General features: G+C 58.5%; 1 protein-coding gene across 50 annotated transcripts in view; it reads right to left on the reverse strand.

The window, feature by feature from the left end:
* The window catches only part of LRRFIP1 (LRR binding FLII interacting protein 1), a 129223-nt gene that overhangs the window by 24134 nt on the left and 91283 nt on the right, over nt 1–13806 (reverse strand). For 33 of the 50 annotated variants that reach the window (XR_016231325.1, XR_016231326.1, XM_070069992.2 and 30 more), the window contains 3 exons: nt 13439–13516; nt 2046–2081; nt 1536–1661 (listed from right to left, as the gene is read on the reverse strand). Coding sequence is in view for 48 of the 50 variants with exons in the window: in XM_070069992.2 (XP_069926093.2) it covers nt 1536–1661; nt 2046–2081; nt 13439–13516 (240 nt within the window). In the remaining 2 variants the exon portion in view is untranslated. The remainder of the gene's footprint in view (nt 1–1535; nt 1662–2045; nt 2082–13438; nt 13517–13806) is intronic. The other 17 variants (XM_070069998.2, XM_089328859.1, XM_089328861.1 and 14 more) reach the window with 1 other exon arrangement.

Genomic DNA, 13806 nt, shown 5'->3' on the forward strand with positions numbered 1-13806 from the left:
AGGTGTTTCACTCCCGGGTAGCAGCCCCTTGAAGCGCTCCTGACTTCCTGCTCTGTGCAAGGTGCAGCAACAGGCCAGGGCAGCCATCAGCAAGCTGCGGCCCTGCAGCCCCGAGCTCCGTCTGCCCCTCATCCGTCTCGGTCACCACCAACCCTGGTGCCCGAGCTGGACGCCCACAAGTGCTCTCTGAGCACACGAAGGGCACACACAACCCCGGAGCAGAGACAGACTACGCACTCTGCCTCCAGGTAGGAGAGGGGCGACAGATTGTGCTGGGGCCGCAGGAGGTGGGAAAGCACTGAGGGCCCTGGCACGGGGCGCTCTGGGAAGGGCGCTCAGTGAACCACCCTTCTCAGCCGCACGAGACGCAGGAGCTGACAGCGTCGTCACGGTGCCCCCGCCCGGCCTCGGCAGGCGCTTTCATCCGTTCTCTCCCCTCCTGGGTGGGTGCCACCCAGCTGCTCAGACACCACCACTGGGTGTCTGAAGTTCTAGAAAACTCCAGCAATGAAGCCAGTGGGACTCCTTCCAGCACCCCGCCCTGGCTCGGCCCTCAGGAGGACACTGGCACCTGGTCTCAGTCCCTCTGGCCCGCCCTGCTTGCAGGTGCACTGTCCCTAAGTCACACACAGTCGGAGCTGTGCCGGTTGCCTTGCACACACAGGGGCTGTGACCGAGTGCCCGGCACATCCTGTGAACCGAGGACGTAACCCAGAAGGACCAGCTCCGCTGGGAGAGAAACAGAAAACCAGCGCCTGATGGGGACGTCTACTAAAGGCACGATACGAGAGAGGACAGGACGCCCTCTGGGCCCAAGGCGAGGACACGCAGAGGGCAAGGCCCTGTCGAAGCAGGGTCAGGAACAGGAAGTAATCCCACGTCTAAGTTTTCCCAAATGTGGACTGAATTCTACACACGCTGGGCATACAGACGAGATATAATCAGCGCCAGTAGGGTAGGCCCGGGCACTGAGCAGGCGGACAGGGCGCCGTGTGCTCCCTGCTGGGCTGGGGCTAGTCAGGGCCATCTCCCTGATCTCGGTGTCACGGGAACACCTTGTTGTTTTGTTTTGTTTTTGTTTTTGTTTGTTTTGACAGGCAGAATTAGACAGTGAGAGAGAGAGAGAGAAAGGTCTTCCTTCTGTTGGTTCACTCCCCAAATGGCCGCTACGGCCAGCACTGCGCCAATCCAAAGCCAGGAGCCAGGTGCTTTTCCTGGTCTCCCATGGGGTGCAGGGCCCAAGCACCTGGGCCATCCTCCACTGCATTCCTGGGCCACAGCAGAGAGCCGGACTGGAAGAGGAGCAACTGGGACAGAATCCGGTGCCCCGACCGGACTAGAACCCGGGGTGCCGGCACTGCAGGCGGAGGATTAGCCTAGTGAGCCGCAGCACCGGCCGAGAACACCCTGTTTTAGGGGAGGCAGGTGAGACAGCACGGAGGAGAAAGATCCGGGCTTTACGGACTAGATCTTTCCTTGGAGAACCAATTTTCACGCAAGGTTCTTTTGCATTGTAAGCGAGTACAGTGTCTTACCTTAATTTCCCTAATGGAGGCCTCGGTGTCGAGGGAGATGGAGGTGTCTCCGCTTCCTCTCCGGGAGGACGTCCCGCCCAGGGAGGCCAGCGTGGCTGCGGACAATCCCGGCATGTTCCGGGATCCCTGGAATGTCGTGAGGAACAAGTGTGACTTCAGAGAAAATCAAATTACTACCAGTCGAACGGTGCCCTGTCTTCGCTCTGATTCAATTCCCCACAGGGTCTTCCAGGGCCCACGGACAGCAGTAAGGACAGTTCTCCCAGAGGCCCCTCGTGGACGCGCTGGGGTTTGTGGGGAGTAACCTGAAGCTCCGTGGCCGGGCCCGTGGTAGAAGCCTCGTCCACAGGAGTCACACAACCTGGATGTGAGTCCCCTGGGGACTGCTCAGGGCCCGAGACATCACGCTCCCCATTCCAGGCACTCACAGAAGGGTCTGGTCCCTTCCGCCCGTAACCCGGGGCCCTGTAGGTCTACGGTGGGATCCCACAGGGCACACAGAATCCCTACCTTCTCAGCAAAGTCCTTTTCTGGTCTCTCTTCAACCTGCAGAGGGAAAGGACACATCGTAAAGACGTAAGAGCACTTCACTGACAATACGCATGACGGGAAGAATAACACATTAGCTCCTTCGTAGTTAACAAACTGAAATGCGGGACTGAGTTTGGCTTTTCCCATCTTTCCCACGTGGGTGTCTCCCTGGACCCCGCCCCGCATCTCAGTGAGACCCAGGGCGGCCTGCGGAGCTCTGAGGAGGGTGTGCGTGGGCGCTGAACCCCAAGAGGGACCCCTGGACTTGAGGACCAGACGCCGCGCCAGCACGTTTCCTCCTCCTCTGCCCAGCCCCCAGCGAGCGGCCACGTTTCTTTCTGTCCCTCCGTTCCCTGAGCCACTGAGGGCTTCAGGGGTTGAGTCTGTCCCCGACTCCCTGGCTGGCGACAGTCCGGCTTCCCTTCAGGCCTCCGAGCCTCCTTCCTGCAGCTCAGACGCTCGCTGATCCCCAGGGCACATCAAAGACCCGTGCGGCAAACGCAGGCCGCTTCTCAGTGCAGCAGACTGGGAGTGGCCTGGGCCGCCGCCGCCACCCTCGCGTGCTCACACGGCAGCCGGCTCAGGCAGTGCTCTGAGCAATCCTGACCCCACTCTGTCACGACACATAAGCCGGGTAACGCTCACGGTCTGACCGGAGGGCAGTGATGTCCAACAACCGCTTGCCGTCTTCTCCCCACCCTGAGTCTGTGCTGGGCCAGACGGCCACATCCTCCCCCTCCCCGCTCCGGCGTCCCCCAGCCTTGCCACCCTCCTCCTGCTTCCCAAGTCCTCAAGTCTTCAGCTTCCTCTCCAAGGACCAGACACCTACAGCAAGTGTTAGGGTGACACAACACAGTCGCAGCTCATCAGCCGAGCGGGGACAACAAATGGAACCTCCACAATGCTGCACCGGTACAGGAACAGGCAAATCCCCAAATCAGCGTTAGCTCAGGACGCCAAGATCCAGGGCCTTCCGCTCAGCAGCTCCGAGTGCAACCCCAGGGTCTGGCGCCCAAACCCACCACATGGTCTCCGGCCTGCCCACACTCAAGTCTTCAGCATGAACTTCCTGCTCTCATCTAAGTGTGCTAAACCGGCAGAGAGACCACAGCCTCCAGGCAGGAGGGGCGGCCCCCAGGGCAGGCGGGCTTGGCCTCGCTCCCGGGTCTGTCATAAGCCCCTTGCATGGTATTCTCCTGCCCGGGGCAGCCCCTGCTCTCCACGAGGCCACGGGCCCTGGGGTCTCACGTGGCTCTCCCGCATTCCCTGGAGCCTGTGAAGCCGGCTCCCTGTCTCCAGCAGGACCACACCAGCTCCTGTTTGCTAACGTGTGGGCGATCCCGTGAGACAGCCTGCCCTGCAGGAGGTGGAGAGGGCTTGGCGCACTTGCCTCCTGGGAGGGCGCCCGAAGCCTGGCTGCTGGCAGGCGGCGGGAGCCCCGGGCACATTTCCCCCCACCCCGCCTTCTGCCAATCAGGTAAACGGCTCCTGGGTGTGGCCCAGGCCCACCAGGAAGCGACCCTAGCTATGTGACCTTCAAGCTCACTGGAGAGGCGTATTGGCGCCAGTGTCGTTCTGTCCTATAGAGTTAGTGTCGCCCTGATTTGGTTACGCCCCTTCTGCCTGCCCTTTAAAACCGTACGGGGTTATTAATAAAGAGGACGTGCTCACCAAAGCCTGTCCCCGGCGCTTCTCGTGGAAGAACACCATCGCCCACTGTCCCCGACGGCGCGGCCTCGCAGGACCAGTCCGCACTAACGTGTGCTTAGGATGTGTGAAAATGCACGTCCGGTACTTGTGCCTTCGTAGAGGTCCATGCCACACCCGCCTAACTGCATATTTCGGGCACTGAGGTAGCCCTGGCCAGCCCCGCTCCAGGTTCCGAGTCTGATGACAACCTGAGCGTCTCAAGTGCGGTTCTTTCCTCCACTTGGCAATAAAAATATTTCTCAAACTAAAACTTCAGGGCTGGGGTTGTGGTGCAGCGGTGGAGCTGCCACTTGCAGTGCCGGTATCCCATATGGACACCAGTTCAAGTCCCGGCTGCTTTACTTCTTTTTTTTTTTTTTTTTTTTTTGGCAGGCAGAGTGGACAGTGAGAGAGAGAGAGACAGAGAGAAAGGTCTTCCTTTGCCGTTGGTTCACCCTCCAATGGCCGCCGCGGCTGGCGCGCTGCGGCCAGCGCACTGTGCTGATCCGATGGCAGGAGCCAGGAGCCAGGTGCTTTTCCTGGTCTCCCATGGGGTGCAGGGCCCAAGCACCTGGGCCATCCTCCACTGCACTCCCTGGCCACAGCAGAGGGCTGGCCTGGAAGAGGGGCAACCGGGACAGAATCCGGCGCCCTGACCGGGACTAGAACCCGGTGTGCCGGCGCCGCAAGGTGGAGGATTAGCCTAGTGAGCCGCGGCGCCGGCCCCGGCTGCTTTACTTCTGATCCAGTTCCTGCTACGGCCTGGGAGAGCAGCAGCAGATGGCCCAAGTGCTTGGGCCCCTGCACCGTGTGGGAGACCTGGGAGAAGCCCCAGGCACCTGGCTTCCGATTGGCCCAGCTCCAGCTGTTGCAGCCATATGGGGAGTGAACCAGCAGATGGAAGATCTCTCTCTCTGCCTCCGTAACTCTGCCTTTCAAATAAATAAATAAATGCTTAAAAAAAAACTTCAAAGAACTAAGGAAAAGTAAGTTACCCAGCCCCAACTCTGCTAGGGAGTCCACTCACTGGACCTCCTGGGCCCAAGGCCTCCATTCCTTAGAAGAAACTAGTTTGCAGAACCAGTATTAATGAGATGAAAATCAAGAAGCCTGGGGCTGGCGCCATGGCTCACTTGGCTGATCCTCCACCTGCGGCGCCGGCATCCCATATGGGTGCCAGGTTCTAGTCCCGGTTGCTCCTCTTCCAGGCCAGCTCTCTGCTGTGGCCCAGGAAGGCAGTGGAGGATGGCCCGAGTGCTTGGGCCCTGCACCCGTGTCAGAGACCATGAAGAGGCACCTGGCTCCTGGTTTCTGATCAGCGCAGCTCTGGCCGTGGCGGCCATTTGGGGGGTGAACCAGTGGAGGGAAGACCTGTCTCTCTCTGTCTAACTCTCTCTGTCAAAAAAAAAAAAAAAAAAAAAAGGCAAGAAAATCAAGAGGCCGATTTAACACCAGAGGGACACGGATGTCCAGCTGAAGGACTGGCAGGCCCCCATGTCCTCAGCCTGCCCGCTGCTGTCCGGCCCGCTGCGGCCATCATCAGGCACTGCGTCCTCAGCCCGCCCGCTGCTGTCCAGCCCACTGCAGCCCGGGCAGAGCTTCTGACTTCTCACCAGCAACAGGCAAAGGCCGAGCGCAGCCAGGAGGCCCCAGGTACCCACGTGTTCACCTACAAAGACCTGCGCCCACAGAACAAGGCCCCTGCCCAGGTTGTTTTTTTTTTTTTTTTTTTTTTTTTTTTTTTTTTTTTTTTTTTTAATTTCTTCTAAGAAAGATGGAAAAGAACAGACACCGGACCAAGAGACACTGGTTTGGGCTGGGGCCAGGAGGCCTCGGGTGCATCCCTGTCTGCACTGGCACTGGACTCTTTTAGACTCTGCTTGCGTAACCTGAAAAATGCCAAACAAAGGAGAAAGCTCCCGAAGCAGAGCTTGTTCTTCCTGCGGTGCTTCTTTCAAGCCGCTGCTCTCAAGTCCGTAACAGACTCAGAATGAACAAATGTGGAGCAGGTTCTTCAGTGGAGTCAACGCAAGGATAAAAATCTTCTCTCTCGGGGGACCGGCACTGTGGCATAGTGGGTAAAGCCACTGCCTGCACTGCCAGCATCCCATATGGGCACCGGTTCAAGTCCTGGCTGCTCCACTTCCAACCTGGCTCTCTGCTGTGGCCTGGGAAAGCAGTGGAAGATGGCCCAAGTCCTTGGGCCCCTGCACCCACGGGGGAGACCCGGAAGAAGCTCCTGGCTCCTGGCTTCAGACAGGCCCAGCTCTGTCTGTTGCGGCCACTTGGGGAGTGAACCATCGGATGGAAGACCTCTCTCTTTCTCTCTCTCTCTCTCTCTGCTTCTGTCTCTCTGTAACTCTGCCTTTCACATAATAAATAAATAAATCTTTACAAGAAATTTCATCTCTCACAGAAATGCACACTGAGCCAGTCTTTACATATTAAATTCCATTTTGTTTGCTTCTTGAGAGGGACATGCGAGTGTATGTGCCAGCTTTTCTTAAGTATAAGGAGTCCTAGGAGGGGCTGGAGCCTGGGCAGTGGGTCAGGCCGAGAGAGGCTGTCGGGCAGCTAGACCCCGCTCACAGAGCACCCTGAAACAGCCCCTGAAACACGGGGACAGGTGAGCAAGTCAGATGGTGTGCCTAAATTTGACATAAATCGCTAAATTTTATTTCTGAAAATAACTGAGAAATTGAACACAAGAAAGGACTGTTAAACACTGTCAGGGTGGCCACAGGCCTGGTATTGGGACCACTGTGGCAGGGAAGCCACCAGAGGGGGCTGTGGAGCACAGCGAGACCCAAGGGATGCCATGGCTGCCGCTGGGCGGAGAGGGTTCTGGTCCCTACCAGCCTGGGACCTGCGGCAGGGCCACCGGACTCTGTGAACATCGTCCCCACCACGGACCAGCGTGGGATGAGCCAACAGACCCTAACACTGATGCGGGACAGGCCACCAGACTCTGTGACCATTGTCTGCACCATGGACCAGCATGGGAAGAGTCAACAGACCCTAACGCTGATGTGGGACAGGCCACCAGACTCTGTGACCATTGTCCCCACCACGGACCAGCGTGGGATGAGCCAACAGACCCTAACACTGATGTGGGACAGGCCACCAGACTCTGTGACCATTGTCCCCACCACGGACCAGCATGGGACGAGTCAACAGACCCTAACACTGATGCGGGACAGGCCACCAGACTCTGTGACCATTGTCTGCACCATGGACCAGCATGGGAAGAGTCAACAGACCCTAACGCTGATGTGGGACAGGCCACCAGACTCTGTGACCATTGTCCCCACCACGGACCAGCATGGGACGAGTCAACAGACCCTAACACTGATGCGGGACAGGCCACCAGACTCTGTGACCATTGTCTCCACCATGGACCAGCATGGGATGAGTCAGCAGACCCTAACACTGATGTGGGACAGGCCACCAGACTCTGTGACCATTGTCTCCACCACGGACCAGCATGGGACGAGTCAACAGACCCTAACGCTGACGTGGGACAGGCCACCAGACTCTGTGAACTCTGTGGGGCGGACAGAGCACCACGTATCCTACAGACGGTTGGTTTTAATTCTCTTTTTCTGAGTAAACATTCTAGGTGTGAGTGAAGAATTAATTCAAGGCAACAGGTATATAAAACATGTCTATCATACAGGCACTATTTAAAATTGATAGGAAACAGTCACTTCTAAAAAATGTCTATGGAAATTTAGTTCAAGGCAACTCTGTCACAAGCAAATGCTGACAGCAGCTTCTTGCCCCACCCCCACCCCTCCCCGTGGTGTGCTGGGGGGTTACGTGGCCATTTGGGATGCACACATCTCGGCTCAAAGTGCCTGGTTCCCATGCTTCTGTTCCAGCTCCCTGCTAACATACCTAGGAGGCGGAGGCAGCAGATGATGGCCCAAGTGCTCAGGTCCTTACACCCAGGGCAGAGACCCAGAAGGCGTGCCTGGCTCCTGGCTTTGACCTGGCCTAACTCCGGCTGTTGTGGGCATTTGGGGAATGAACCAGTGGATGGACGATCTCTGCCACTCTGCCTTTCAAATAAATAAATAATCTTTAGGATGCTTCAGTATGGTACTAATTCCAACCCTCCGGCGAGGTGCCCCAGCGTTTCCCACCTGGAGTTCCGCAGACACGACATCTGGGGAGGTTTAAAATGCCAGGTGTCCCCCTCATCACCTGCGGGTCCAGAGGGCGCAGGGTGTGGGACCCTGGCAGGGCCAGGCACGGGGAGTCTTTTCCTCACGGTGTCCCCGACTCTGCGCCAAGCAGGAAGCACTCTCACCAGGCAATGTCACGGCACAGCCCCTCCCAGCCATGACTGGACACAGCGGACGCTGCTCAGAGAACACTGGTCAAGGGGCCATTCTCCTTCAGATTCCAATGACAGAAAAATCTGTCACCAGAGTGGCAGCTTTGGGTCTCAAGTCCAATCTTAGACACGCTCCGAGAACTCTTTTAAAATTTGTTTTACTTTTTACTTATTTGAAAGGCAGAGTTACAGAGGAGGAGGAGGGAAGGAGACAGAGAGAGACAGACAGATGAGAGAGATCTTCCATATACTGCTTCACTCCCCAGATGGCCTCAATGGCCAAAGCCAGGAGCTTCTCCCTGGTCTCCTACATGGGTGCAAGCACTTGGGCCATCTTCCATTGCTTTCTCTGGTGCATTAGCAGGGAGCTGGACAAGAAGTGGAACAGCTGGGTCTTGAACTGGAACCCATATGGGATGCCAGCATTGCAGGCTGATGCTTAACCTTCTGTGCCACAATGCTGGCCCCATCCATGAATTCTCTCTCTTTAAGATTTATTTATTTGAAAGGCAGAGTTACAGAGTTACAGAGTTACAGAGGCAGAGAGAGAGAGAGAGAGAAAGAATCTTCCATCCGCTGGTTCACTCCCCAAGTGGCTGCAACAGCCGGAGCTGGGCCAATCCAAAGCCAGCAGCCAGGAGCTTCCTCTGGGACTCCCACGCGGGTGCAGGGGTCCAAGGACTTGGGCCATCTTCTACTGCTTTTCCAGGCCACGGCAGAGAGTTGGATCGGAAGTGGAGCAGCTGAGTCTTGAACCAGCGCCTATATCGGATGCTGGCATTGCAGGTGGCAGCTTTACCCGCTAAGCCACAGCGCCGGCCCCCCATGAACTCTTGTATTCACGACTTGAGACTCGTGTTCCCACCTGGGCCTGCCTCCTTGTGCAGCACACAGCACCAGGCACAACGGTCTCTTGTTTCTCTGCTTCAAGCTGGCAGATTTGAGCTCACCACGCAGGAATTCCCACGGCGACACAAGGACCTTGGCTGCACTTAGGACATTCCTGCCAGGTGCCTCATGCCTGTGGCGGCTCCCCTGGGTGGATCTGAGAACTGGCGACAGCTCAGAAGTGTTGGTTTTCCTGGGCGCAGCCGCTCTGCTGGGGTGTGGCTGCAGACATCAGGTTCCAGCTCCCTCATGCACCTGCTTGCGGCTGGCACTGCCACAGTTAACACTGTGTGTGGCCATGACCCTCGGCCCAGTGTGTGTGTCCTGTGAGTGCAGAGACGGGTCTACGTTTGCTCACACAGCCCCCGTGCATGGAATATTCTAGGTGCTCAATAAACAAGGGCGGGATGAATGAGTGAGCCACCACCCCCTCGGGGAGAAGATTCCAGATGTACTGGATGGAGAAGAAAACGCAGCTCATCTGCAGGACAGGGGAGGGCGCCAGTGAGGCGGCCCAGTCTCAGGTCCTCGCTGCGCTCTGGGCAGCAGCCGGGGGCCAGGGGAGCTTTAGGTCTTGACCTCGGTGGTGCTCTCTGGACAGGAAGACATGTTTGTTTCCTCAGCGTGGGATGGACAAGCTACGGTTTCCTTCACCCTGGTTCCTTGTGCTCCGTGCCAGCCACCTTTGCGACACAGTTTCCGCCCTAATGCACGGGAGACAAGCTGAGATGTCCGGCTTCCTAACCAGCACAGGGCTCCCCGCAGAGCCTCAACTCCTGCCTTCCTCCCCCAGGAAACCCCGTCCTCTGTCCCCCAGAGGGGACCCAGATGAAGCAGCCAGGCCAGGAATCATTGCCCAGGAGCCACTGTGGCTGCAACAGTGGACAACTGAGCAGTGGACACTGCCAGCAAGAAGCAGCTGGTTGGCCTGCCTCATTTTGGGGGTTATTTTTCTTTAATGGTGTGACTTCCCCTTTCCGGTTCCAGCACAAAAAGCTTATGCTGTGGGCTGGGGCGTATGGCATAGCAGGTTAAGCTGCCGCCTGCAATGTCGGAGTCCCATGGGTACCGGTTCAAGTCCCACCTGTTCCACTTCTGATCCAGCTCCCTGCTGATGTGCCTGGGAAAGCAGTGGAAGATGGGAAGATGGCCCCTGCCACCCACATGGGGGACTCGGAAGAAGCGTCTGGCTCCTGGCTTCTGCACGGCCCAGCCCTGGCCACTGAGGTCATTTGGGGAGAGAACTAGCAGATGGGAAATGCTCTCTCTCTCTCCCTCCCTCCCTCTCTCTAACTCTACTTGTCAAATAAATAAATAAAATCTTAAAATTAAAAAAAAAAAAGGTGGTTTGCCCCTGGCCTGATGTCCAAAGCCAGGAATGAGAGCTGTGACATATCTGAACCTGAGCCTTGTATCTCCCTGCCCCGTGCTGCCAGCCATGTCTGGCGTGCAGAGGCCAAGTGGAGGGTCGCCTGCTGCTGCCTTGACCTGCAGCTCTGCCCTCCTGGGAGGAGGCCCAGGGTGCACCCAGCCACCCTGCTCCTAGCCAGCAGCAGGGCCAGCACAGCACTGACACTCTGTGTTGTTCCAGCCCAACGTAAACACACACACCCACTTCCGCTGGTCTTAGGAAACAGAAACCGAGCAGATCCGACACAGGAGGAGCATCGATCTGGGAGACTCTGGGAGACGGGGCTGGCTCCGCCGTGCAGACGCCTGGGTGCTGCTGGCCCTCTCCATCTCCTGTCCTTGGGGTGAACACGGGATACGGATCCGACATGTGCCCCCTCTGACATAGGAATCTGATATGGGATACGGATCTGACGTCTGCACCCCATGTGTCAGAGACGTCTCCGCAGGCTGAGAACCCACAGGGGAGAACTGCAGGTCAGTGCTCCCCACACGTGCAATCAGCCAGCCTCTGTCAGACAAGCCACTGACTCAGGGAAGAACAGACGCCAAGCAACTCGGCCAGGGTGAGCTGCAAAACCGGCCTGGTCCGTACGGGTCTCCAAGGGCAGGCTCAAGCACGGAGCAGGACGTGGACGTGGTTCTGAGCCTTTTCCGCTAAAACTCGGAGCTAACAATGGAGAGGGAGCCTGAGCGCAGGAAGGGGCCCAGAGCTCCTCCACCACCGCTCTCCACCCAGGGGCCCAGGGAGACACAGCAGCGGCTCCCTCCCCCGACAGAGGAGAGCGTGGTGGGGGCGGGTCCGGGCAAGCTGCCCACCAGGCCCGCAGTTACAAGATGACCCACCTTGTGTCATCAGGCCCCGGAGCACTCAGCCCTCCGCTGCCGACCGTGTGTTATGTGAGCAAATGTCTCTCTCACTGACTGAAAAGCGTGGGACAGGGTGGGCAGGGGCACAGTGCTTAAGTCGCCACCCGGGACACCTGCAAATGCATCCGAGTGCCAGGACCGAGAGCGGGCTGCGCCGCGACTCCAGCTTCCTGTTAACGTGCACCTGCCATGCACGAGGGAGGCCGGGACTGAGGTCTCAGCACCCAGTTTTGTCTTGTGGGTATCTGGGAAGCCAACTGGCAGATGGGTGTTATACCTCCTGGTTTGTCTCTCAAATAAATCATTTTTTACAAAGTAAAGCCACAGCCTTTTGTCAACTAGGAACACACACTTTTCCCCAGAAAAGCAAACACTGGAGAGGACGGTGCAGAAGGATGATTCTGCGTTAACTTCATGGTGGAAGATGCCTCCTCCTGAGCTCCGCTGCTGGCGCTGCCCGAGCGTGAGGCCTCAGTAGGACGACGCGGACTCAGGGAGGCGCGGACTCAGGGAGACGCGGACTCGGAGACGCAGCCGCGAGGGAGAGCGCCAGGGCAGTGGCCTCAGTGAGCAGGAAACCCTCAGCCCACACCTACTGCCCCCAGGTTATCTTCCCAATAGCACAGAAAGCTCTGGCCGGATTTTCCAACGGGGAGTCCTGGGACCTGGGCAGCCGAGTGTCTTCCTCCTGCTGCCTGGCTGGTTCCGGGGGCTCGGCTGGGAGCAGCGAGGCTCCTGTCTGTGGGGAAGGCGCAAGTGCACAGCCTCTCACGCGTCTCACGGCCGGCCTCCAGGAAAAGGGGAGACAAACACAGGCACCTGTGAGACCAGGTGGCACAGATGCCTGTGTGCAGAGACGGGTGTCTGCCACCAACACCGACGCCCACACCCATTCCTGGGAGAAACAGCCTCTTGCCTCCCCCTCCCCCCCCAGGGCCTGTCCTGGCTCTCCCTCTCCAAGGGCAGAGCAGAGAGAAATGTGTCTCTGGCACAGCAGAGGCACCGCGGTCAGCCCCGTGAGGACCAGCCCTGAGCAGGGGCCCGCAGCTATGGAAACAGGCGCTGGGGGCATGGAGGCCACTGCAGCCAGCGACGTGAGCTCAGGGTCCTCTCCCAGAAGAGACTGCCCTTTGCGTGCAGCGTGAGGCTGCAGGGTTGTAAAAAAATGAATCTGTTTTAAAAGCAAATCCCTGGCACCGCCGTGAAACATCGGCCAAGCGGCAGCTCTGTGCAGGAGGGGGGCTCAGCTCCACAACAGCCTCCACAGAGTGGGAGCGGGAGGGAGGCCTCAGTGCTGGGCAGAGCCACAGCGGAAGAAGCTGGGTACCCCAGCTGAAGGCCACACGCGCGTTTCCCCACGGCGGGCAGCCCTAACACGAGGGGCCAGGAAGAGAGCCGCTTTGCCCTCTCTGCTCTTGCCCTGCAGGGCTTAGCGATGCACCTGCCACAGGCCCGAGGGCGGTGCTTCCCACATACCCCTCCTCCTGCAGACTCGGCCCGCCCCTGCCCTGTGTCCCCCAGGCCCAAACCATCCCTAGGATCCCGGTGCCAAGAATGACGCCGTAGCCTTGGACAAAACCTTGGCCAGTTGAACCTGTGCCTGAAATCTGAAGACCCTCAGGAGGAGATACAACAATGAGGCTCAAGGGGCAGGGCCACAGACAGGGGTGCGTCCTTAGAGTCACGCATTCTGCTGGACCAGAGCGCCCACGGCAGCGTGGATGGGGCAGGACTAGGGACGTCAGGACATCTGCGGGCCCACACCGGGCCTGGTAACAGATAGCATTTCACACACAACATTAAACGTCAGTCCTTCAGAATGGTAAATAGGAAAGAGCCCCACGCCCAAGCACCGTGGCTACATTCCTCCTCCCGCTGGACAAGGTGCCCCTCCTCCACGCCCTGGGCTCTGCGCACCGCCAACAGCTTCTCACACCATCCTGCAGAAACCCGGCGATGCAATCCCGACACATTCACCCCACGGTAGAAGCCTAAATACGGAACCACTGTGTCCCAATCCTGTTCTTACCGGACCCTGAAACAAAACACGAAGGAGAAGCCGCGGCCCCTGCTTCTGGGTTCTGAAGGAGGCGGCTCACTCACACGGAAGAGGAGAGCAGCAGGAGGGGCAGAGAGAGGAGCGCTGGGCGGCAGCGGGGCCCGTGGGCGGACTTACCACGGGGCTGGCCCGGGCCGAGCTGGCCCTGGAGGAGGCGCGGGAGCTGGAGGTGAGGTGGCCGCTGTACTCCGAGGGCTGCCCACGCAGCCGCCGCCGGACACGCAGACAGAAACAGAGAACAGGGTCAGCAGAGAGGCAGAGAGCAGGCAGCGCCCGAGAGACCCCCCCCCCCGGCTACGCCCACTCAGGACACAGCAGAGAGGCAGCCACGGTACCACGGGGGCAGAGAACTCTCGAGTTAGCAGGAAGAACAGGACAGCAAGCTAGCGTTGGAGTCAGGTGTGCACACGAAACCGACCCTCAGAGCTGACGCTCAGGACACGGCGACAGCGTCGCATCGCAGCACCTGCTTCTCCACTGTCTCT

The sequence above is a fragment of the Oryctolagus cuniculus genome, chromosome 3 (genome assembly GCF_051225735.1).
Source record: "Oryctolagus cuniculus isolate XC-2025 breed Fujian yellow rabbit chromosome 3, ASM5122573v1, whole genome shotgun sequence".
In the NCBI taxonomy this organism is placed as follows: Eukaryota; Metazoa; Chordata; class Mammalia; order Lagomorpha; family Leporidae; genus Oryctolagus; species Oryctolagus cuniculus.